Source organism: Lates calcarifer, linkage group LG6, assembly GCF_001640805.2.
Source record: "Lates calcarifer isolate ASB-BC8 linkage group LG6, TLL_Latcal_v3, whole genome shotgun sequence".
NCBI lineage: Eukaryota > Metazoa > Chordata > Actinopteri > Centropomidae > Lates > Lates calcarifer.
In genome coordinates, this window is record NC_066838.1 from 8664615 (window position 1) to 8691892 (window position 27278).

At 39.2% G+C, this 27278-nt stretch overlaps 1 protein-coding gene across 2 annotated transcripts in view; it reads right to left on the reverse strand.

Annotated features, from left to right (window-relative positions):
- Positions 1-470: 470 nt before the first annotated feature.
- The window catches only part of sema3bl (sema domain, immunoglobulin domain (Ig), short basic domain, secreted, (semaphorin) 3bl), a 69706-nt gene continuing 42898 nt past the window's right edge, over positions 471-27278 (reverse strand). The window contains exons 6-17 of one of the 2 annotated variants that reach the window (XM_018688991.2): positions 20312-20402; positions 17996-18112; positions 17174-17316; positions 15420-15534; positions 15214-15283; positions 14783-14927; positions 9884-10115; positions 9639-9730; positions 9307-9348; positions 8968-9193; positions 6141-6268; positions 471-4957 (exon numbers count right to left, since the gene is read on the reverse strand). In XM_018688991.2, coding sequence (XP_018544507.1) covers positions 4445-4957; positions 6141-6268; positions 8968-9193; positions 9307-9348; positions 9639-9730; positions 9884-10115; positions 14783-14927; positions 15214-15283; positions 15420-15534; positions 17174-17316; positions 17996-18112; positions 20312-20402 — 1914 coding nt within the window. In that variant the 3' untranslated portion in view covers positions 471-4444. Of the gene's footprint in view, positions 4958-6140; positions 6272-8967; positions 9194-9306; positions 9349-9638; positions 9731-9883; positions 10116-14782; positions 14928-15213; positions 15284-15419; positions 15535-17173; positions 17317-17995; positions 18113-20311; positions 20403-27278 lie in introns of both variants that reach the window. The other variant, XM_018688989.2, reaches the window with a different exon arrangement.

The window sequence follows — 27278 nt, forward strand, 5'->3', positions numbered from 1 at the left end:
CTTCAGTACCTCCATTACCTGCATTCATTTTCTGACCCAAAGATTACATTACCATGAAGCTAACCTTCAGGGCAATGTCAGCCTAAGTCAAATTGCTCTTAAAATCTAAGCAAGCTAAAATGTCTACCTTTTTATCCAAGAACATTTTTGCCCCGATATGTAGAGAAAGACACACACACATAGAAATAAAAATAATAAATGGAAGCAGACATGGGAAATAGAGCCAGTCTTTTCCACCCTGACATTAAATGCCAAACAGCCTTGTTGCAGGTGTGCAGTCTGCATGTTGTTGATTCAGTATTAAATAGAGCATGTCTTGGTTTCAGTGCAATAAAAGCTGTGGTTTATAAAAGTGGCTCATTTCAGGGAACTGCTGTTTTGTCTCCGTTTATGTCACTGGCGCCATTAGTCTTATCCTGCCGAAACACATAGAGACTCCCTCTCCCCCAAACATTCAGTCAAGGATCACCTTTGCGTTAGAAAATCCACTTTTAATGTTGTTAAATAGCATACAACTACATAGCATGCATGGTAGAAAGACACTTAAATAAAACATAAATACACATTTAAATTAGGCTCTTTCTGTCAGAGACCCCACAACCTGCGCACATTTTTACAGTACAATGAAGGGACATTTCTCCAAGTTAATGTTCCTCTTTAACCCAAGGATCCTCACACCTTTCAGCCTAAATTCTATATTGAGAGTGGCAGTGTTTCTGTAGGGAAACCATGAACCTTTCAAGTTCAAAGAGATTACTATAGTATGGTAGTAGGACTGCTGACAAATTCACAGATAAATCATTTAAATGTTTTAACTGCAGTCTCTTCTTTAACATTTGACTGCTGACTGAACCTCTTGTCTGTGTCATGCAGAGTAGCTGTGGAGGTCAGAGCATGTGCAGGTATTTATTAATTAGGTCACCACCAATCAGGAGGAGCAGCTAATTAGTGAAATCACCTGCTGTAGTTTAGCAGGAGCGAAAGCCTGCCCCAGTTTTACAAAAAGTATTACAATATTATTGAGTGTTTGAGTCCTTGTCAAATGATAAATCTAGCAGGTCTTCTATATATACTCTGCAAAATATGACATTTAAACATTAAGGGAGGACAAGTGTTGTGAATTATTTCTGTGTTTTTAGGTACAAGTTTTAAAAAATTGGAGAAACTGCACTGAACACAACTAGCTAGAGTGGACATCAAAATAGTAAGTTAAATATATATAAAATGTCATATGCAATACCACAACACTCTTTGTACAACTGTACAACAACTGAAATATATTTGAAGCCTTAAAATGTCTGGTTTGAACCTGCACAGCTGTTTATAATATTTAGTGAATAATGGCACATCTTGTCTTCTACTACTAATTTCATATTTGCAAGAATGAAGCATTTTCACCTGAAGCATTTTAAGGCTCAAAAACTCTCACACAAAAAGAGTGTCAGCATTTATTTTGGCACTTCTATCTTATGACAGTTACTGTAAAATGGGAACTTGAAACTTTAGACAATTTTACACACTAAATTCACAATCATAGTTGCAAAAGTTAAAGTATGAACAGTTTAAAATCTTGTGATGACAGTAATTCAGGCTTTAGAGAGGCAGAGGCTCAAGCAAATCTGATACCACCACAATAAACAAACTAGTACTTGTGCAGCACAGAATTATGAATTAAAATATAAAATTGTTACAGAGTAAATGAACTTTTACTGTGGGTTAATTTTATTTTACCCTGCCAGCTGTCTGTCTCTTTGTTTCATGGACACCGTCTTCCTGTCCCTCTATCATTTTCTTTCAGTTTAGATATACATCAGAAGCAATATTTTTAGAGCAAACACCAGAATTGGAGTCTAATAGCCAGTCTCCCAAATCTCAAACTAAGAAAATAAACGTTGCTGGAGTTAAACATGTGCTTAAGTGTGTTAAACAAACCAGGGAAAAATGTGTCACCTTTTTGAAAAACTCACTTAATGCTGATGAATTGTGGGAAAATGTGTTTTAATAGGGATGAGGGCTTTTTATATATAAATTGCAAATCCAGCCTTCACAAGATGCTTGTAGTACCTTATTTTTTAAAAAATCTCTTTCTCCTTTCTTCCCCGATTTCCTCTCCTCCTCTCTTTTTGTTTGTCCTCTCAGAGGCCAGTCACACGCCACGTAGGTCACAAAAAAGTCAAGTTCATTAGTGGTAGTGTCTCCTTCCTGGCTAATTTTAAGTAATTAGAGGGCTCCAGGAAAAGATATACCATCTTCCATATGTATACAAATTACAGGGATTTCATGTGAAGTAACACACCATTTGGCAGCCATGTTGGACATCCTCAGTTTCCTACTCGGCTACGTGCTGATTGTGTTTCTGAATTGATGTAGCTGTCTTCAAATGAATTTAATGAGCACAGACAACTTTTGTACAGTTTATAATGGGAAACTGATGATTTCACCACTTGCACTTACAATGCTCACATCTGTCCTTATTCAAAGCCATTTTGTTTTCTTTATCTCTGTTGCGCAGTCTCATTAATTTATTCAACCCTCCATTCTCCTCTTGTGGATTGAGTAACCATAAAAAAGAGTATAATATTTTAACAACATAACTGATGATAATAACAATGTGGATTATCATGTGTTCAAACTATGAACCATCTTAAAACCACTGTTTCCAAAGCAGAAAGACAAAAGGAGTTGGTCATTACAGTTGACCCTTCTATTGTTCCCTCTATTGTCATTGGAAAGCTACAGCACACAGAGGAACTGTGGGAAAGGGAGTTCAGTAGCTGATTAACATGTGAGCTGAGGTTACCACAAAGAGGTTGGGTTATGTAATTTCCTTTAAAGGCAAAAGCATGAATACAAACTGTCAATAATGGTTGTAGTAAACATACTGTATAATATCTCTGCTTGAACAGAGAGAATATGTGACTTGAGTTTAGTTTATTGAAGAGTCAGTTTACCACCCAAAATGCCTGTTTTTATCATCATAAATTGAAGATCTTTGGGTGTTTAATAGACATTTTTGTTTGTTTGTTTGTTTTGGACACTTTGGTAATTGGGTTTGTGTTAAGTAAAGTTGAGTTGCCTAAGGATTACCCATGGAAGTGAATATTGAAGTTTGACTGTCACCATTAGGTACATTTCCAGAGGTGGTGCAGTATATAACCCAAAAGCATGAAAATAAACCTCTCTGAAATATCCCTTTACGGGTCAGAGAGGAGGGATTTTGATCTCTAACTGGTGTTTAATGAAACGTTCAGCCCACAGCAGGAAAAATAAAGCAATGTGCCTTTTAGTCTGTTGAACTATCAACAGTCGTCTCACGGTAGCTTCCAGTTTGAATTAGTTGAGCTTATGCATTCAGTGTGATGGGTTAGTGGAACTTCAGTTTATGGAACTGTGTGTGGGAGTGTGGTTCAGAGAGTGTTTAAGTCTGTGTGCTCGATTAGCTTCATATGCCTTGTATACAGCATAGACAGTTATGTCTTGAGCTGAAGTCACACATGAACATTTTATCACAAAGGCAAGTGCAGAACGAGGCAAGACACGGGCCGTTAAATACAATAAGTGAGAAGGAGATGAATCCAGTGATTGCACTGTGTGAAATGTGACCAACTTGGTAGTGAGGAAGACAGAAATGGGAAGTGGTTGTTATTTTGTAGTTCAAGGATGCAAAGTTTGTAAATGTGCTGTTCCTCTCTGTTGAGGCCCCAGTTTGCATTTAGCATGGATATTTACATGAAAAACTTGACAAGTGCAGCTGGAAGTCTCATGAGAGAATAAACACAATGATATAAGCCAACACACTGTTCATCAAGGAGTCAATGAGGCTGCAAAAGCAGACATAAAACAGGGTCTGCTGTCAGTAAAGTCAATCCACAGGCATGCATTACATTTTTTAAATCTGAGGTTTGTGAAATTTTGAAGGTTTTCTCAGTGACAAATGACTTACATGATGTGTTGCAATGAAAGCAGTGACTGTCATTTCAATAACAGTAAAAGTATACATGGGCAAGGTTGTGAGAGGGGGAGGGGTCCATGGCAATCAAGATTTTTAAAAATCTCCTCAGTGTGTATTTGAAAGATTATCCCTTGTTTCCTCTTTATCAATGTCAACATCGTGTCATTGTCACATCTCTTTCCCTGTTGTCTTTCCAGACAACAAAACACTTCTGTCTTTTTTGGGCCACAGTCAGAATCAATCTCTAACACCTGACCTACACATAGACTGATTTTATACACTGATCTTATAAAATCTATTCAGTTGGTTTGATGGCCAGCCAAAGCAGAAACACTGTTCTGATCTACCCTGCTCTTACAAATCTGACTGCTGAGGTACTATCAGACTGGTCTTGATCCTTTTGTTGCCCCTTTCATCTTGTCCAGTACTATAATCTTTCGTTCTTTCTCCTCCTTCATTTTCTCCTTCTTTTCCCCTCCCACATTCTCTCCATTACTTCTCCCATGCGCTCAGATCCCGCGGCGTCCGGTTACGCTCACCGGAGCTCTTGCTGCGGGCCTTCCTGGCACTCTCCTGCGCCTGCCGGTATTTCTCCAGCATGCTCTTGTGTTTCCTCCTCAGCTTGTCGTTGCACCACATCCTCTCACAGTACTCCTCCACCTGTGGCAGATTTGATGGCCCAATCAACTGCATGATATCCTTGAACCATGTGCGCGACTGGCTGAATTGGCTTGATGAGCCGCCCCTGCTGTAAGTGCTACAAGGCATCCAGGCCCTGTAGCCTCCTGTGGACCGGTCTTTGAACGAGTCAGAGAGGCCAGCGTTGTCACGAGCCATGAGCTCGTCCACGGTCTCCCCCTGGAGGACTTCGAGGGTGAGGCGGGCCAGGGTCTGCGTGAATCCATGCTCACGGGAGCGGCAGATGTACACACCTTCATCCTGGCGGAAGAGATGACGGAACAGGAGGCCCTGCTCGGTAGACATTACACGATCATCTAGCTTCACCTAAGGAAAGAACGGGAAGAATATATATATCTCCATGTGCAGTTAAGCAGTCAAGCTTTTGTAAAGTGTATACATGTCCCAGAACCTTGGCTTAAAAATACAAAGATTTTAAGTGGTTAAGTGTATTAACAAGAAAGAAGTCACTATATGCAAAATATAAGATTATACGTGAGTGTCTTTATCTTTTCAATTATTTTGATGGCAGAAGCTTTTATAGAAAAATCCATGATGTGGTCAGTGTGTTCCATTCAGTCCATTCATCTTGCTGATATAAGCTAACTATATAAAAAGGAAAAATTGGGTAAAGAGCTTGTAATCCACTTATGAGAATAAGAAAAGAGGAAAAACAGGCTGTTTACTCAGCTCGAATTGCAACAGCAAGAATGTACCATGAAACCCAGTCACTGTTAGTTTTTACTCTTTGCCTTTCCTCTCATTCTTTTTGTCTTTTCTTACGTATTTCCACCCAAACTCTCTCCTCTAGCCATTCATACCTCTCCCCTTCTTCTTTTCTCTATCAACCTCTTACCTCCCCATCTCACTTATTCCATCCCTCAGCTTCCCAAACTATCCTTCGGTGCCAACACAAACATGGCAGTCTTGTCAGCTGGAGTGGCAGCCAAATGTTTATTTGCAGGGAAATGGAGAGGGGTGGTAATGCCTTAATACTTGCATGGCTGACCAAGGTACTCAGTTAAGCTTGGACAAACATAATCTCAAACAGATGAAAAATGGCCGTGGGTGTGGGCATACAGGGCAGCTTAATTTTCAAGGTAGCACTTTAAAAGGACTTTGCAACACTGTGTTTAAGTCACAGAGGACTGTAGACATTGAGTGACACTTCAGCTTTCAGTGGTATGTGGTTTGTAGAAAGTTTGAAAAGAATTCACTGTTTATCCAACAGTAAAAGAGCAGTTGTGCATTTTACTTTGAAATGTAACGGCTTAATTTCAACCATATGTCAAATGGCTGTCAAATGTGTCAACCATGTGCCAAATTCACACACAAATCTCACTTTTAAAGGCAGTTACTTGGGCCACTGTTTGCCAGAAGTTTCATTACACCCTTCGTATGTCTCTCAAAACTTCCCCTACCTTGCGCTCATCATAAATATGTTGTGATATGAAGGCATTTTTCAATCAATCTCAATTTTCTCAATCTATAGCTATACTGATTGTCTTACCTCTTCCTTGTGGTCATTGTGTTGGACGAGCCAGGTTACAGTAGCTTGTGGAGAGCGAGGAACACACTCCAGGAAGGTGCTGTTGTTCTCCGTCCCATACACCACCCTGTCCTCCGTCACGTCAAGGTCTTCTGGTTGAAGGAGAGACAAGAAAAATTATGCCCCTTAAACGCTGACATTTTTTAGGGACAGAATTATTAGGGGTTAGTTTTCCATGCATACTTCCTGTATACTTAAAATACACCTAATTACTCAGCCTATTTTGTTCCAGTATTTTTCTCTATACTGAAACATGTGCATAGGTTCCTCTATGTCTGTCAATTTCTAGATGGATTCTAGTACAGTCATTGTTAATACTATGAATAAAACACCAGATTTTCCTCTTCCATTGATTATGACATACTGGATTTTAATCTCTTCATCTGCTATTGTGCCCGCTTTTAAGAATTACTTAATGAGGCTCCTAGAGGACATTTTGCCTTCATGAATTTTGTTATGTGGTATTTCTGTGGTATTTTTATCTTGTGTATACGACTGTATGAACTAAATAAGTCATTAAACATTAGACCTACAGTCTTTCTTCAGCATGGGTGCAAAGCACACTTTCTGGTTCCACAAATACATTATACTCAAAATAATTCAGACAGAATATGTTTGGATCTGAACTTTTTGAAGCAACCCTTTTGTTGGGAGGAAGTATATATGTGACAAATTATGTATATAGGTTAAGGCCTACATGTACTTTTCTGATGCTCTCTATCTTTTCACACATCCCCAGTTTATTCAAGTGATGAAGATCTGTGGGTCAACATTGGAAAAATCCAAGATAATGGCCAATCAAGCCAGGTAGCTGAAATATGATTTTAAATAGTAATAATAGTAATAGTAATAGTAATAATTAATAGTTTGACATTTTGGGAAATATACTTGTTTGCATTCTTGCAGAGAGATAAAAAGATTGAGACCACACTTATACAAAATCTGTCTGTTAAATATGATGCTAGAAACAGCAGTCTTTATCTACCAGGACTGTTTTGTACAGATTAAAGACACAAGACATTATGTGTTACTCAGTGAAATGTAAAGGTGCTTTGTTGCAGGCTGTCTCATTCCCATTCTTCCAGTTTACAGCCTCTGTGCTGAGTGAAGCTAACCAACCTCCCTCCTTAACACTGTGTTTAGCACAGAGACATAACAGTGGTATTGATCTTCTCATCAAAATCAAGGAAGAAAGCAATGAAATATATTTCTCGAAATGCTGCTATTTCTTTAAGGACTTCAATTCTAAATACAACCCACTGTACTCAAGGAAAAGCTGCAGTCTATATCACATGCCTTGAGAAATACAGACAATATCAGCCTGAAATAATGGTGGCAGTATGTGAACCAGGCAGGTTACTTTAAGCTCACTTTTCAACACAAACCTATGGGAATCTTACTTTAACAACAACCTGACACCCTGGCACAAAGGAACCTTGTAAAAGTCAGGTTCATCCAGAGGCTTCGAATAAGGCATTTTTCATCACCTCGTCTCCATAGCTACACTCAGGTGAGCAAACATGCATTGGGTACATTCACACCCACTTTGTTACCTGCCTCTCGACAGCCTTGTTTCTTTCCTGTTTGCACACTTTTTCTTATCCCCACCTCTACATCACCTTCATCCATTTTCTCAGTATGAGAGCTGATATTTATGGAAGTTTGAGCACATTTGTCAGTCTCTCAGCTCTTCCCTCTCTCTCTCACACACACGCATACACAGACCATCATTCACTCCTTTAACACAAATATCTCACAAAATCCAACATGCTGTAAGATCTGGTGTGAAATAAGTAATAGGTTGTATTGCATTGAATGTATTCTGTGTAAACAGACGTGTTTTCGAGAAGTTAACATGTATTTTCTGTCTGATGTGCTTTACAACATTTGTCTCAGACAGCTTGGAATAAACTGACTTCTCACATAAACACTCTTTGGCTTGCTTTCTGAGAGAGACGCTCACAGACAGGCCCTGACCTATACAGACACAAACACATACATACAGTTCATTCAAACACAGGTTGGCACATGTCCAATAACATCCTCCCCTGGACCTCAGGTGTATACAGAGACATGTACTGTACGCAGAAGGGTTGAGTCTAACTGGTCTTCTTCCTATCTACAGGTAAACAGTTTAGAGTGTGTAAGGACACCAATGCCTTGGTCTAGACAATGCTTATCTTCAGTGTCCTTGAAAAAATGAGGAAATTTATACTAACAGATACTAAAAAAATGACCAGGATGACACAGTCAGTTAAAATATGCTATATTTATAAGCACTCTATGAAGAATGTCTACTAAGTCAAATATTTGATTTGTATATTTGAATCTTGACCCTGCGAAAGAAATTTTTGGCCGGTTGAATATTTGAATCTGTCTCTGTTGACATTTTGCTTAATGCATTAATTTGCTTTCTTGCCAAGACAAGATAAAATACCACTCTAATGCCTGTACTTTCAATATGAAGCTACAGCCAGCAGCCAGTTAACTTAACACAAAGATGGGGAATGGAGAAACGGCTAGCCTGGATCTGTCCAAACGAAACAAAATCCACATACCAACACCTCTACTCATGGATTGATATGTTATCGTTTTTTTAATCCGTACAACAACCAAAGTGTAAAAATGAAAAGATGTGTTTTGACATGGAGGTTACATGCGGGACTATTTTTTGGCTGGATTCTGTGACTTTCTTGCAGTCATCAGGAGGCTGCCAGGAAAGCATCTGAAACTTCAAGAAGTAATCCTGCATGATGAACAAAGACAGCGAGGTAGTCAAAGAACTTACCGCTCAGATTCTGATCCACACACTGCAATACAGGGTTTCCATGCCTGATGTCCTGCCGGCGGTAGCGGCGTTTGCTGTTGGGTACATATCGTGCACATGATGATCCATCCCAGGCGCAGTAAGGGTCTCTGGCCAGGCAGCATTCAGCACAGGCTTTTCCATAAGTCTCACAGCGATGCAGCTTCACCTGTGCCACACCTGCTGGAGAGCCCACATACAGGGCTTGCTGTTTAAAGTGATGAGAGGAGAAAAAAGGGAATAAGGCATGATGAAGATAACAGTGGATTTAATTAATAAAAATGAGGATTAAAGTCAGTAATTGCAGTCATTTCAACTTACCCTTTTAACAGATATGTCCATTGATGTAACTGGGGTTGGCACCTGCAAAAAGGAAAAAAATGATCTTAGGTATTTCATAATGTGTGAAACGGCTTACAATAAGAAGATGTGAGCAGGAGTCATTGTTTAAAAATGAGGAGAAAAAATGTAATTAGCTTTTCTTTTAAGAAGTCTTTGTGGGTCCTTATCTATAGAGTAAAAGAAGGGCTTAATAGACACTGTGACAGAAATTTAATCTATAATGATGAATGGCAGCTTCTGCAATATGGCCTGCTGTATAATAATAATTAAAGAAAGAGATTTATTGAGACACCAGATGAAGTAAAACTTACTTTAAAGACTTGTAGCTCCTCCAGTGTGACCTCCTCTGTCTCTAGACTGTTTCCACTGTGCAGGGCAATGACCTTCAATACTGTACCAATGTCTGAAAGACAAGCAGACACACACTGTAAGGTAAAGGTACAGAACAGGAACACAATTCTGCATTTTGCCCCACGATCCTCTCTGCCTCAATAATCCAGTTTCTCCACAGGGCTCAATAAAATTTAGACAATAAAAAGGAATCACATGCACATACCCGTGCCAATGAACATGACATCATACTGTCCATCTTCTGCTTCGACCCGGTCCACCACGATTTGTTTCAGCTTGTAGGGAATATTGGCCTTTACAAGCACAGGCTGGCGCAGAGCTGGATACACTGGCCGCCACATCAGTGGGTGGCTGCGGGCAAAGTGCAGCACTGAATCAGGGTAATCCTTTGTGCTGCCAAACTCTCTGCCAGGCTGGTTGGTGATTTTACTGGGGCACTGGAGGTACAGACAGACAGATGTGGAAGAACAAAGGAAAAGAGAAATCTATTAAACCAGATCCAGGGAGGGATAGATAAATGGATACAAGACAGACAAAAGATTTTAAAGCAACATTCTGGACGACATCAACATTTTCCACTTTGACGCTACATTCCCACCATTTTCCAACACTGGAGGTGTGTTTTCCAAAAGAACTGTGGTCTAATTATGGTCTTCTCAAAGAACCCTCATTAACAGTTTTATTGTGCCTGAAAACTTTGGATGAAAATTCACTGTTGTAAAGTTATGTGTTTGGAAACAGCTCTATAGAGAGCAGTGTTTTGTTGTTAGTAAAAAAAAAATCCTCCCACTTGTGTTACTGTAGTAATGAAAAAATGTGCTAATACTTGACTGAGATTTTGAGTCACTAAAATAATTAAGAAGGCTGAACACTGTCCAAATGAAGGCATTTACATAAACCATATGACCTCTGTGTTTGCTCGTGATTCAGATCAGTGATTCTTTGTGAAGCAGCCAAAGTCTTTGTCACGCACAGCTACTCTTTTCGTATGCACAGCAACTGGTTTACACATGTTTAACTGAATCATGGGTAAGAAAACGGCAAGTGTTCTATTAAGAAGTAATTGCCTCCATTGTCTCTGCTGGTGGCCAAAACCATTGTGAATGATGGCTTGTTTGTCTGACCCTCCACTGGAAGCAGACTTGCTGTCTTCAGAAGGCTGCCTCTTCACTTATGGTTCTTTTGAACAAAGAATTGTAACCTGCAGTTTTCTCTAATCAAGATCACTGACAGCAGCAATGGAGGAGGAGGAGTAGACTGCCTTTACAGAGCTCTGGTCTGAATTGACACACAAAGCACAACAAAAAAAAAGGATTTTTTGGGGGTTGATTTCTTGCATGTGATTTGGAAATACATGCGAGAGCTGCAAGATCAGGAAAGATCAGGTTAGACTTATCCATGCTGAGCAAGACTATTTTACCACTGATTAGTTATCTCTCTGCTTTAGGTTTGACTACTCTGCGCTTATGAATGATAATTTCACTCACACACACAAAAGACAAATGAGGATAGACATTACTTTGAAAGAACTTGAGAGCCTAAAGAGGAACTACCCCAACAAACTGATAATTACATGATGGGGGAGGTTGGGGTGACAGAAGGATTTGCATGAGAGAAGTAGCACTGCAGCAGTGACTGACTAAAATGAAAGCATGTGTCAAAGTCATGAAGCTGGAAACTTTGCCAAGTATCATAAATTAAGGCTTAGAGAAGGGAAGGAATTTAACAGAGATCAGTTCTCTCACCCAGAAAAGAGAGCAGTTGGTTATTTGATCACCTTATAATAGAAGGTAAATCTTAAGGCTTGATATTGCTATTCCAGACTGTATTTCCATATGGTAGAAATATGGTTACTCCTGCTTATCACAACAGTAACTAATCCACACAATAGCCCTGCACTGGTCTGGATTCAATTTCAGAGAGAGGACTTGAACTGTGCAGGGAGGTTAGATTCAAATATGCACTTTTGATGTATAGAACATTCCTCTGAATATACTTTACTATATAACATCAATTATAATTTATTGTAGAGGGTGTGGAATGTGTAAGCAAATCCAAGCTCAGTTCTCTAACTCACTGTAACTTCAAATGCCTCCCAAAAAACATATAAATGTGTTTACAGTATGATTTTTAACAGTAGGCTGTGTGTGAATTGTGATGTGTATAATTCAAAATGAGGTTCAAGCATGTCTTTCCAGTGATGCTTCCCAATCTATGGGTAAGCTGTATGCTAAAATCAACATAACTGTTATTTATACATACAGAAACAAAAGTGGAACTAAAGGAGCATTTTTTAGCATATAATGCTTAAAGTTCACACACTTGTGTAGCTCACAGCAGCACATCCTTGATATGTCAGTATGTTTCAAAACTGCTCACTAAACTACTCATCTCACAGCACATAAACCTAAACTGAGATAGCTCCCAAGTCTATTTTCAACTCATCCAAACTTTGCTGCAGCAGGTCGACTGCTTTCAATCTCCAACTGAGAGCCACATGAGAATTAATGAGTGGGAGAGGACATGAGCATATTTGGCAGACACCTATTCAGTTCCATCATTACTGCAGATGTGGATGTGACTGTGCATGTGTGTTAAGCACAGAATGCATTGTGCAAGCCCTCCTGTACTGTGTATAAGGCTCTGATCCTTTACAACAAACAGACCCAGCACAGGAGAAGTACATTAGCTGAAATCTTGGACAATTACTTTCCTCATTTCCACATCAATCTCTTTGATTGTTTCACTCATTTGCACTCTAAGACAAAAATATTCTTTAAAGAATAATTTAATTTTATCTCAACTTGATGTATTTCCCATTAATGTGACTATTGTGGTTCTGTTGGTTGTGCTAAAATTGCACACTCCACCCCTATTGTTCAGACACGGGGAAACAAGGACTCATACGACTCATATATATCTCAGTGTTTATGCAGGGTGATTAGGTCAACCAGCAAGTTGCCCCAGATTTAAATGACTATAAATTAGCTATAATGGCTCCTAGTGTCTAGTGCTCCTAGTTCCTAGTGTCTACATTAGAGACAGCATTCACTCCAATATGTTCTGCTTGCCCCAATCTATTATTAGCACAGATAACAGCCAAGAAAGCAAAGAGGCATATAAATAATTTAGCAAAAATATGTCTTTGAATTAATCACACAATCCCTAACCATAATAAGCACTGACAATCTCAAAATAGATGAGTGTGGGTTGTTTCTCTTGGGTCCAAATCCAAGCGAAACAACCAGGTATATTAAATGCCATACAGACAATGTGAGATTAAAAGAGATAATAGTTAAATAAAAAATGTTTGCTAGCAACCCAAAAACTGGGTTTTAAAGTATCAAATATGAGGCTTTTACAATTAAAATGGATGTCAGCGTGGATGACACACACCAATGGAAAAATACAAGTACAGAGATTAATGAAATTTCATGGCAAGGTCCAAGTAGGATTAAGGAGGCTCTGGTAAATCTGCAGTAAAGAGACAATCCAATAATTTGTCTGTTACAGGATGAGTTCTGACGCAAACTTAAACAATCTACTTAATATTTCAATACAAGATAAATATCTAGGGAGGATTCTCTCAAATGAACTCTGAAACTGAGCTTGGTGAGTTTTGACAGGTGATTCAGAAGACACAAAGGAAGTTAGAGTATGAATCTTAAATCTGTAACATCGAAAAATCCAAAAAAATAAGAGAGCCTTAAACAGGAACAACAATGAACAGACCCCCTCTATCTTCTTCCCATCTGTGCCTCTTCATCAGCCTACCCCCAGTCATCACCTTTTTCCTCTCCTCCTCTGTTTCCTCCTTCCTTCTCTCTCTTTCTCTCAGTTTCAGGCCAAGACATTCCTGTTAATCAGGGAGTCAGCGGAGGGAAACCACAGAGGTGTCTGCTCTCTTCTCACGTTATTCATATTCCTGCCTCCATACGCTCTCCTTCACTCTGGTAATGAGGCCGATGATGATCATTGTATATGTGTGTTGCCTATGCGTGTATAACAAGTTTGAATTACAGTGATGTGGTTGAGAGAACATGACAGAGCTCCACTGAGAGTCCAGATGTAAACCAGAAGAAGGGTCTGCACTGTATACCGTCACCACAGCTGCACTACCACATACAGTAGTTTACTTTAATGATATGGAAACTTTCTACACCTCATTTTTAAAGTTTTTATACACTTTCTATCCATAAATCTTTTTTTTCCTCCTTTGTTCTAACACATATCGTGGGCCTGATCAGCTGTTTCTCCTAAGAATTATATTCACACACAACAATGTTATATTAAATATGTTTTGGGAAAAATGTAATGTTGCCCACATTGTGTCTGCATAAAAATAAATCCAAGTCATTGGGCAGAAGTTCAGTTCTAATTTGATGGATGTAGGAGGCCTACTGGTAGCTTTCCCAGTGAGGTCACGACCACCAAGAGGCACACTCCACCTACTGTTAAATGAATATGGTTTGCATGATAGTTGTTGGTCTATTAGACAAATCTAGCTAATAAGCATTCAAATACAAAAACCCTGCAATAAATCCTACTTCCACTAATGTTGTTTTTGTTGAAGCTGTAATAGAGAGGTATGGAGGCTGTCCGTGTTTTAAAATGTGTTTCTTTTTTGTGTAATCTTACAAAAAGAGCCTTACAGTAGATCAGCCTGCTTCAGATAAACACATTGATCAGCTTCTCAGACTCCAGGATAACAACCCTCTAACTATAGATATATTTTTACATGATAAAATTAGTTTTAGTGATATGTTTTTAAAGGTTCAGTCAACTTTTAAACAGCTCTGAAAAACACATATCCTGTCTCTAGTTGCCACTAGTTGTTTTTATCAAATTGTTAATCGTTCATCGAACATGAACTAATTAATATTGTTGATACAGTTTACCAGAGAATAGAGAAATATAAAACTGTATGTCATCAGCATGAAGACTGGAATATACTATGTTTCCTTATAATGCTGCCAAGCAGAGGCATGTAATATCGGAAACATGATAAGTGCATTATGGTTAAAGTATGATTCAGGTTTGCCAACTAAAACATTTTGAGTAAGTTGACCGTGACAGGTGTTACACTTAGTGAACAATCACTCACCACCCCTGGTCTTGGATAAGGGACCCTGCCTTCATAAGCACCCCACTGGTAGTCAGGACCCTCTTTATGAGCAAAGGGTCCGTTGAAAGCTTCCCTGATGTCAGCCATGCGGTAAACACACACAGCAAAACCCTGGAACACATTGCTGTGGAGGAGAAAGGAGAGACATCCACAAACAATTTTATAATTTTTGATTAAATGTTGGCAATAAATGTGAGTATTATCAGGTTAATTTGGAAGAAAACAGGAACTTGGTTCAAAATGGTTGAAAAGGAGTTGGTCCCATTAGTGTAACAGCAGTAACATTATTGTTAGACTGAAGTTACTGTGTTTTTAACAGGTTTCAAATCTCCTACACCTTGCACCACAGTCAAGAGTAGATAATATTGGATAGTGGGAAGATAAAATTGTAAGGCTTCATGTGGGTTTACCTGATAGTACTGAAGATCGCATAGATATCTGGGTTCCTCTCATCCTTCGTCCTCAGCAGAAAAACATCCTCTGTTTGAGATTAGAAAAGGCAATACCAGTTAGTGTGTGAGTGTGTGTGTGTGTGTGTGTGTGTGTGTGTTAATTAGTGTGTGTGTTTTTCCACAGGCACACAGCAGCTGCTATTAATGATTTGTGTGTATCTTACCCAGTTGGTTGAAGTGTGTGTCAATACCATGAGGTCCTGGTACAGAACAAATCAGCCTCGCTTTGATGAAGGTACTCCACTTATTCACCAGCACTCTCTGGCCTCCAACATCATTCTGTCAGAAAATAAAGAAATACAGTCTATAAAACACAGCTGCATATTTATTTCCAAATACACATTTTTCACTACTGGCTCTGTGCTTCAGCACACTGGAACTGGATTGAATCAGTAACTGAGGTTAAAGTATAATATGCTACCCAAACACCATGATATATGCAGGTTCAGTCTTTTGTCTTCTGCAGAGAATAAGGACTCACAATAGATACCAAGAGAGTCCACATGTGGACACAAGTCTGTGAGTTGGTTATTATGTGTGTGTAATATATGCATGATACCAGACATTTTCTTTGTGTAAGTGTGTGTGTGTGTGTGTGTGTGTGTGTGTGTGTGTGTGTGTGTATGTGTGTATCAGCGGTGATAATTGGTGTCTTGGCAAGGAACAGCACAGGGGAAGTGATAACAACTGTTCAGATTTGCCTGAGGGAAAAAAAAGAAGGCTTAGGAGGAAATACTATAATATGTGTGTGTGTAGGGAGAGAAGGGGAGACAGATGGAGAGAAAGAGGGGGAGCAGAGATGGAGACAAGGATGACAAAGAAAGTTATAATCTGAAGATTTAGGATGGATTTTGTCTTAGAATTTTTTGCAAACTTTTCTGGCACACTCAAACAATCTCTAAGGAAATCCTACAGCTATGTGTGTGTGTGTGTGTATATTTGCTTGGGTTTTGGTATGCATACCTGTATTTGTGTGTGGTGGACACAACACATATATGGATTTATAATGTGCATGAAAGAACGTGAGAGCATGCAGATGGGGATCGTGGTTGGGATTTGACAGCTGTGTGAGTTTTGGAGGGAGAAAGAATTCATATAACTCTGAATATCACAATGCCTTCAAAGTCCTTTGGGGGAAATGTAAATATTTGATTGCCTAAAAAGACATCTGTCTTTTCCGTGACAGGATTTGGAGCTGCCACAGTGGGATGATAAACCCATAAAGCCTCCTGTCCTGGGAAATTAATCCCACACACATTTGTATGTGACAATATAGAAAAATACCCCTAAATCAAATTGCTGTCTCTTGCTGGCTCACATTTTCTCTTTGAATCCTCATATAACCCACTTCTCATGGACTTTGGTGGGAGTGTGACTCTACACATCACACTGAAAGGCCTGGCATGGACTCAAATTTTGAGACCCATAACCGATCCTCCAGAAAACCAGAAACCCCTAAAGGACTCCAAGATTCTCCCAGATCACAACTCTTCTTCTCAACATCTTTTTCAAGTGAAACATCCATGCAGATGTTTCATCCCTGGGACCTGGATGTTGGTATGTCCATAAGGAAATTTGTTGTGTAGCTCACCTGACCATCTGGCTTCACTCATCCCCCACCTGCCAACAGAGAATCTCTCATCTGTCTGCATCTGTATATAGTAACTAAGACCTTTGGATTATCCTGAGTAAGTGGGACATTATTTCTGGAAAGACACATGTAACTTTTCTATGCTTTGAGCACCACTAATAAAATTAATCTCCACTGGAATGTAGTATCAGCTTAAGTCTTAAGTGGTGCATATCTCTAAACCTTGGCAAGTCTAACTGGAATCTGCATGGCTAGATATAGAAACATCACCATTTACTGAATCACAAAATACGTGTCCACAAATAAACAGTTTAAGAAGTAGCTTACTGCACAGACTCGTCCCACACGTGTGTGTATGGCCCCTTCCCTGTCCCCTGCCTCTGTGGCTTTCTCCGTGAAGAAGAAATACACTTTATCATTGTCTCTGTCGTCATTGTCTGGGATGAGGTGGGCAGCAATGAACTTCGGGTCTGCAGGGGAAGACAGAAGGAAGAAGGATGGTGGAAGAAAGTAATCAATTTAAAGATAATAACTCAGCACTTACATTAAACACCATGCCACTATAGCAGCAGTACTTTTGCTTAATACTATGTTATCAGTTAAAAGTGATTTATATAAGTTCTTGCTATTTCTACATAGCCAGTGTTAGCATTAACAACCGAAATGCTGCATGTTTGGCAACAAACTTACTTCCTTTACTCGCCAAGAGCTGTCTCCAGTGGTGGAAAGCAGTGCAAATGTTAATTCTTGTTTTGCTGCACTTTTCTCTTACTGAAGTTAGCATGCTAACCAGCTAGTCCCAGCCCATCTGCCTTCAGTCCAGCATGAGGATAAAGAAGTAGCGCCACCCAGAGGGTGTATTCTAACCTCTCGTCTTGTAAAAGCAACAATGGCTGATGCTCTTGGTAAGTTAGCAGCTGCTAATGCTAATGTTGTCTGTGTAGTAATAGTAAAAACCTAGATATAGCACCAGTAGCTTTCACAAGTAAAACTGAACTAATTATGAGATTATTTGACAACAAACAAACATTAGAAATTGATGACTTCTAGAACACAGTTTTTCTTTCTGCCTGTAATAAGACTACAATAGAATAATTGTCCTATTTGTGTGTTGAATGTGACAGATTAATTATAGCAGTGAATCGTTACCATGAAGAAGTTTCTCATCAGTCTCTGTCCTCATAGTGTTGCGACCTCCCATACTCCTGAGGATCACAGAGTCTCTTCCCAGGAAATCTGCTGTAAGTCCTGTATACAACTCCCCACCTAGAAAGAGGGAGGGACAGAGTGGGACAGAGACAGGATGAGTGGTAGGAGATTTGTAAAAAAAAAAAAAAAATAATAATAATAATAATAATAATTGTACGAATATAGAGGAGAGAGAAAAGAGTGAATGTAAAGCAACAGCAGCAATAAAGGAAAAGATTAGGGAAAATGGAAAAAAAGGTTTGGCACAGAGGAACAATAAGGAAATCATGGGTGAAAGAGAAACATTTTGTGGTTCAGGAAAATGAGGCAAAGGAAGGGAAAGAGAAGAGAAATCGGACAAATCCAAAATAGAACAAACTGGGAGAGTAATCTGAAACCTTGCTCAAACACACTTAAACACTACATCCTCCACTGAGACTGGAACCATCAGCAATGGACTCACTTTCAATTTCAGCAACTCAGAAAATTGATTTTCCTGCAAGTAGAAATTAAATACTGAATCTTTCTAGCGGCGTGTTTCTTGCATGATGCTTGGAAAAACCTGTAGCAGTCAGGCTTATCTGTCATTAAGCAGAACAGCAGCCTCAGCTGGCTCAGGATAGAAATCCCTACAATGCCTGTCAGATAATGAAAAATAACGAGAGACAGTTTTTCACAGTAAGTCTATTTGTTTTTAAAAAGTACAACTGTTTTTAATTTTTCCCAGCATAGTTGCTATTATAGAAACTAAATCTGGCCACAGACTGCTCTCCTGTGATCTCACACATCCTTGTCTACCTTATAAACAGACACTAATACAGTTGAACTCAACATGTGGTATACATATTCACACAAGCAAACATAAACAGACACAGGAATAAGTGATGACAGAGCCTGGGGAATTGAGCTTTGTGTACTTTGGGAGAAGATCCTGACACTGAAATCAAGTCTTGAAGAAGAAAACATCAGTGGGTTGATAGCTGATGAGTAGGACTTTTATCAAGTTTTACTGTATCATTTTTGGCAACACTTTATCTTTTTCAATCTGTACTATACTGTTGTTCAGTCTCTATTTGCATGCCTGTGTCTTTGAGCGTGTCCTGAGATGCGGGGATTGTATACAGAGAAGAGCCTTTTGGCTTTTTTGTATACTATTGATCCCTGAGAGGAAAATCCACAAAGAGGTCAGTGTTCACTGTCAGACACAGAATACAAAGCCAGTCAGTCAGACTCAAGGACAGTCCCGTAACAGGAGCCTGAGCTCAAGTTGTCTGGTCATCTTACACAACCTTGCTGACCCAGAGGCCAGCAGATCTGCTGAGTCAACTTTTTCCACTCTCGCTATGTAGCATGGGTGACAGTTAAACTGGTGCAGGTCAACAAACGAACTTATCGCCATCCTCTCCCAGCATTTACAATTTACACCATTATATCTTTCTAACTTACTTTCTGTTTGGATCTCATTATATATCTATATCTCTTTCCACAATGCTCCTCCACAGGCCCTGCAGCATTCCTTGACAGGTTTGTGAGGACTGTATACTGTATCTTCGCAAAGGTCCCAACTGCTGAGTATTTGGCTCTAATTTAATGTTTTCCTGCCAGATACAATGTATTGTGGGATAAATTCTGATCCTGAAATCACCCAGCTGCAGAGAGAGGAAGGTGTGTGTGTGTGTGTGTGTGCGCACACACACACACACACACACACATACAGGATTATCTGTCACTGGTATAAATCAGTGTTATTTCACAAGCTAAATGCCTAATGACATTCAGAGAGAAACACCCAGAACTATTTAACCTAGTCAGCACAACTCATGAGAGTGTGTTTGCACATGTGTACATGTGTCAGAGCCAAAGAAAGTTCTCCCTAGTTGCTGCTCTTGGGGTTATTACCATTTCAAAACATAGCAGAGATCTGTACAGAGAGGTTAAATGTGTAGAAACAAAGAGAGAAGAAAGAGTGTCTGGGCCTGGTATTTTAAATAGTTAGATGTGGCAGATAAAGAATACCAAGCTACAAAAAGGACAATGCTAATTTAACAGCTTTGTCAGAACAAGTTAAACTTTATGAATGTGATATGTTGTTATTACACACATGCAAAGGGATTCACATTAACTGAATACATCTTCCACTGCCTGGTTCAACCTCTGTGGGACTTAGGTTCAATTTATTTCAATAAAATCGCATTGATAAAAGCTAAATTACCTTTTGATCATATTAGCCCCATAATCCATGGCTTGAAAATATAGGCAGAACAAAACGGGACATACCAGTGAAGGTGCTCACAAAGGGTAGGCTGGGGTCATGAGGGACTTTTCCTCTTCCATTTTCTACATTCGTGGGGTCCATTGTGAACACATGCTGGTGAGAAAAGAGACACAAGGTTGTACAGTGAGAGAAAATATGCATCCTCCTTTGAAACAAGTAAATAAATGATAAGACTATGCTTAAAGAGGAGACAGGATCAGTAATTGTTGTTCAGATATCAGTGTTCAGCATTTTAGCTAATTACTTAAAGAGATAAAATTGCAAAACGTTTTGCCGCACAGGTGATTTAACCTATACCTACTGATCTCACTAACCAAGGGGCAATTATTCTTTATCTCTGTCCCATCATCCACACTAATAAGTGGGGCAGGAACTGTTTTCATTTTCAGCCTGTGTTTAAAATTAATTTGTCCTTCTACTGAACTCTGTGTCTGTCTGAGAACTAAGACGCTGTCTGAGAAACAAGGAAATGCAGGATCAGACTAGTTGCCAGAGTTGAGACAAGTTTCCCACCCTGTTTCCAGTGCAGATCAGCACTGAGAGCCGCACTGAGGAGCCAGCAGGGTAATAACAGTGCATAACACTGTTATCAAATAAAAACTACACTTAAAAATCCAAACTTTATCAACAGAAAAATAATGCTGATGAGCGTACATGTTCCACGACCCTTGTGGTCATAAAACTCACTCAACATGTAGTGTGTAGTAACTGACCAAGTAAATATCTAAAGTCATAACATCATGACATTTCCATGTAAGAATGTTTCCACTCTGCCAACTGATATGACAGAACAAACACCCTCTTCACTGAAACTTTTTATTTGCTATGAAAAGTGCCTGGTGTCAGGTGTGTTTTTTTCCTGGGAAACATATTCAATTGCGCAGGAAGTGATGTGATTTACATTTTCAGGAACAGCATAAATAGACTGTAAAAATAGACGAAACTGAGTTGTCAGCATAATAAATCAAAACAGAAAATTCAGGTTAAAAAGTCACTGAAAAAACAAAACCCTGTACTTTTGGCAATGAAAATGAAAAGAAGAATGGATTCCCATTTTATATCAAACTGCTGTCAATTTCTTTTTTCTGACTCCAACAGTGAGAAAGTAAGGAAGCAATTAAAAATAACAGAATGGTTCTTTCTTCGTCATTCACCAATTAGTCAAGTTCACCTGCTGAACGCTGGCCACATCCTCGGATTGTGTGATATGTCAGGTCAAAACAGGGTCACTGTGAACAAAAGGCCGTTTGTTTTTAGCCTTTCTATTACCGCTTCAACGGTCTTCAACAGTCTCTGACAGAGCTGCCTGGGTGTGATCAACGTGGGTCCAAATGTAGTCGACTTTCCGGAATGAAAGGAGAATGGAAGGCGACAGGACCCACAGTAAGACCTCGTGTTTGATTCAAGTCCATGTTGGTGATTTAAGCGTCCTTACAGTGAACTCTGTGTGTCTGAGTCTCTGTTCCTCTAACAGACAATGGACTATTGTCACTGGAAGGGTGAGTCTTCAGCTGAGATCACAGGGGAGATGATGACATTGAAGTCAGGGGGATAAAAATACTTTAAGAAACACAGTGGACAATATACACTCTCTCACGCACATTAGGCTTTGTACGTGCACTGCCACATATTCACTTCAGTTATAACACATGCTGGGTAACATGGACACAGTAAAGTGCTAGTGGCAGAAACGCACCAAAAATTATATATACACTGGCAAATCCAACAGGTCTCAGGAAATATGGAGAGACAGTTACAGTTTTTATTTGATCCACATGTAGCTTTCTGAATGTTCATAAAGAGGTTTGAATGAGTTTTACAGGTGTCAGAGTGAACATGCTCAGCCCACCAGCATGCACACTGCTTGTACACATTCTCACACTTAGTTAAATTTAAGATGATGAGGAACATTTAAGAAGTAAATAAGAAAAAAAAAACAATGTTTTATTTCTTCCAGCCCTGTACATGAATGGAATTTATGAAGCTTTCATTTGTCATTTTCACTAGACTGTATGCACGGTATGGTTATTTCATTATTTATTTTAAAGTTGTACCACATGTGCTGTTTTCCTTCTTAAATGAGAAATCCATCATCACAAAACACTTGTTAGGAGAAGATCACAGTTTTTGTACAATTATAGAGGAACTAAACAATAAAAATCGCAGTCCTGTGTTGTTCAGTGTTGTCTTTTTTTGACCCATCAACTTTTCTCTTACTTCATCAATCATTTTCAGTCTCTCTCTATATGGAATTTCTTCTTATTTCTATCTGTTTTCTGCTGAAGTCTTTTAGTTTGCTCATTAGTCATCCTTATTCTGTCAGCACTTCCTCGCTCTCTTGTTACTGACCTTAACATCACTGCATCACTGCATTACTGCATCTCTACATCTCGTTTCCCCATCAGAGTGTGTGTGTAAACATGATCTGGGTTTGTGTTTGTGCACTTCTGTGCCCGGTTTTTCACTTGCATCTTATGTGTGTGTGTGTGTGTGTGTGTATGTGTGTGTGTGTGCGTGCGTGTGTGTTCATGTGTCTGTGTTATCTCATTATGATCCGGAGGAATGGTGCAGCTGCTTGTGCAGCTGATTAGACTGTCAGAGTCACTTTGACTTTGGCCAAACTCTGCCAAGACAAATACACACAAGTGCTGTGATTCACAGAGAAAGAGAGGGAGACACACAGGCCACTCTGTGCTCAGCAGTGCCAAGCAAAATACATCAGGACCCCTGCTACAAAACCACTTAGACAAGTGACTACTGACATACATACATTCACATTTGCATTATTTAGCTAGTGAGAGAATCTATAACTTTTTCTCATTCATTACCTTACACCTCATCCATTATATAACCTTACCCTTTTCAAAAATCAAAACCTAATGCTGGTTACAGTTTTGACCCTTAATCAGCTGCTTTAAAGTGAAACTATGTAAAAGTCATTAAAAAAGCATACTTCTCCTCTTAGAAATGAAAAGATGGAATTCATCAGTAAAAAAAAAAAAAAAAAAAGAGGACACTTGCTCAGTTAATTACACTCTGGAGATTTCCTGCTGTTGTTCAGCCTTACTTGGTCTGGTATGACCACTAGTTTTTGGTTGTTCATGTTATGTAGCTAATGTTAGCAAATGTTATTAATGGCTCTTCTCCACTAGAGTTACAGCATGTTTTAGCAGTTATCCTCTAGTTGTCACAGTTGTTGCTGCACAGCAAATATTTTTTTAATCTATTTATTTTTCTTACTTCTTAATGGAACAATCCAGCCTAAAATACTGAGAATAGCTGTTACTGCAGACAGTAAGTGATATTTTGGTATTAGTTCAGAGCTTTCTTTGGACATATTTCCAGAGCTACTATTTTACCATATTTAGTCAGACAGGGAGAAATCTCCTGTAGAAGAGCCACAGATGCTAGTTTCTCCACAGACAGCAACCTTATAGTGCAGCTGATAGTAATCTGTGGGAAAGTTGAGTGCAGTTACATTTAACTACACCTGACACCTACAAGAATTTGTAGTTGGAAGCACTGGTAGTTTGATAGATTGTTCTTGTCTTTTTGTCTTTGTGAGGGCATCAGTTAAAAGGAACTGTTACATAAGTGCATAAAATACAGCACAGCTTCCTTTTAAATGTGATGATCTGAATCATCTGTCAGTGCTCCTGAGTTTTATCTTTGAATTGTCAAATATTTTTAAATTGTCCATGCTTTATCTATTATAACACTGAATAAAAGTTAGCTACACACTTAGGATCTGGTTTTGAAAATTTTTAAATGCCTAAGAGCCTACAGTTTGGACCCACTTCAAGTATCTCATGGGCAACAGACCTCATTTGACTCGCTGTTGTGCTTGGCCTTTTCCTCAGTGTCCAATCAAATAATGGCTGGGCTCCCTCACTCACCTCTCGCTCTCATGAAAACATGGGAATCTCACTCTCTCATTTCATCTATTACTGCCCCTCACTCCTCTTGGTTTTATAATTTGTTTTTCTATTTTTATTTCGTCTTATCCTATTTTAATCTGTGTCCCCAGAGGTCTTTCCCTCTTCTCACAAAAGATTCTGAAACTCCTTTTGACTTAAAAAAAGGACAGAGAGGCTGTGTAAACCAAACGGGAAAAGACAGTGAAAGACAGAAAAATACAAGATGTGATAAAGAGAGAGGGGGAGACACAGAGAGAGGACAGATTAAGAGTTATGATGATCATTACAGAGAAAATTTAATATAAAATGCCAAGTAAAATTACTAGAAAATGACAGAAAGGGCAGAAGCAGTAAAATTAACCTGTAAGAGGCTTCATTCATCTCCACTTTTGATCCAAAGGAAACATACATGACAGAAATAAAAGGGTGATTTATGAGCAATTAATTTTTCATTATGCTTTCAATGTTTTTAGTCCACTTTTTTTTTATCCACATTCATGCTGTTATATTGGCCCTGCTGAAGAACCTTCTATCTCTGTCCTTTTTTCCTGTGTCCCGTGTATCCTAGCACTTAAAGAGGTTGTAATGGAGGTCTGAGAGGAAGTGAGAGGAAGTAAGTCACTTTCGCAAGTGCGAAAAAGCAGCACTGTTAAAAGTAGACTTTTAATGAAAAATTTAGCATTTGAACTGCTTCAATCTACAGTTCTGCTCAGTTGAGGAGAAGGCCATTTGTGTTCTCGTGTGTGTGTGTGTACAGCTTTCGATTTCTGTTTTTCAATCCTGACTGTTGTTGTTAGGTGCATATAAAGATCTGCTTCCCTGTGTGTATGTATCCATCTACGTATCTATCTACACATTTGGTTTAATATATTTATATTTATGTTTCAACATGCATGTCTTTCATCATGTTTGTGTGTGTTTCTGTCTGCATCTCTGCATGTGTATAAGTTCAAATTTGTGTCATTTGTTTGGCTTGACCGTGTGTGTAGTAATGTATGTGTGTGTGTGTGTGTGTGTGTGGTCTGGTTCTTTGTACGTCATCACTGTAATGTGGTGGTTTATTTTCACATCTATGACACTGCTTGGGCAGCTGTGTCACTCACCGTGGGGACTCCAATTTGTGTGTGTGTCTGCGTGTGGGGGGTGGGTATATGTGTGTGTGTGCGGATGTGTGTGTGTATCTGTGAAAGAGAGGGAGTGAGGAACCCATAGACTCAAGATACAGACTATACATTCATGTTTTTTTTTTAGGAATTACGATGAACATTGTCATCTAAACATTGTTTTCTCACTCACGGAAAGAAAACATTTTTGGACAGTAAGACACTTAAACTTACTTCATTCTGTAAGCTTTTCCTGATTGGTCAGATTAAATCCAATTTTGTTGCACAAGAATTTCAAATGTTGAAAAAATCACTGTCCTCCACGACCTTGCAGAAATATGAAAACTAATGATTCTCCATTACATCATGAGTGTATGTCAACTGGTAGAATGTGGCTAAAAGCATTTCTTTGTTTTCATGTCTGGATAAGAGCATGAAATATAGTTAGGATTACTTAACACTAGAGAACAACAACAGCTTGTCCAATACTAATAAATTTTGTCAAAACATTGTTTAAGAAAAGAAGAGTCTATTTCTTTGATTCAACAAAGCTGAGCCTACTTTTCACATTATTTCTTGCAATATTCATTCATTCAGAGACAAAGGTGGCACATGAAGGACTGAAAGAGTGTGTGTATGTCTGCTGCTAACTGAGATAAAAACACCTAGGAGGTCAAAGGTCATCCCACCCAGAGTCCAGTCCAAGGGCTCACAGCCTCTGTTCCCTCAAGAGGTCAGACAAACAGTCTGGTGTGTGTTCTCCACTGGTTAACGATTGGTTAAATAAATGGACAGGCTCCCTGTGGTGTCGTCCATTCAGAGAGACACACTGACTACCTGAAAGGGCTTGGTTATGCTCTGAGTGATGGACACACACACACACAAGCATGAGGAGGACAGTTTGTATCTTCACATCAGTCAGGACAGCTGAGGTGGTCTGAGTTTTAACACACAGACAGCAGATAAAACCTGTTACAGACACAAATACATGATCTCTGTCTCAACACACACACACATACACATTCCTTAAAGTAAATAAAACAAATTCAGCAATGTTTCTGAAGAGCGTTGCACTTCCTTCACTATCATAAACTGGTCAACAACAAAAGGGTTTTTACACACATTATTAACTCAAAGTGCAACTACAGCACTGGAAACATGGCTGAAGTTCCTTTATTTATGGGGTATCTGAGTAAATGTGTCATCCTAGTTGTTATGAGCCGACATTTGTGAGTGAAATGCACTGAAAGCCAAAATAAAAGTGTGAAACTATCAGTTGACTTTTTTTGTGTGTGTGTGCTTCTTTAGCATGGCTTGCTGAATCACACAACAAAAGTTGATTAGTTTGCTTTGTTAAAAGAAATTCCTGGGCAGCAGCGATGTTTCCAACTGGTCTGAGGATTAGAATACCTGCTATTCATAACATGTCTGCTCATAAGGATAGCACTGACTTGTTTTTGTATCTCAGCCACGCACACCACTGTATATTGTTCCTGGGCTCAAAGTTTTTTAGCACAGGCAAAGGAAGGCATGCACGTTTTTTCATTATGTGCCATAAAGCCCAGAGTTCAAAAACCACACAAAGGATGACAGATTGAGAAGGAGGAATAAAATAGCCACAAAGAGAAGCCACACTGTGACGAGCACCTAAATCCCCCAGAAAAAGCACAGAAAATACTGCACCTTGTGTATTTCACATGCACACACACAATCTCTCTTTGGACTAAAAGGCTGGCACTCTCCCACCCCACTGTCTCATTTCCTTTCCTTAGCTCTTTGCCAACATCCAGCTTTCCCCTCTCCTCATGCCCAGTTTGACCCCCTCCTGCTGGGCCAGGCAGGGCAGCACACTGGGCTGCAATCTGGTGGACCGCTGTGAGACAGCCAGCTACGAGTCTGTCTTAATAGCTCCATTCATTGAATCATGTCTTTTAAATGGCTCCAAGTGT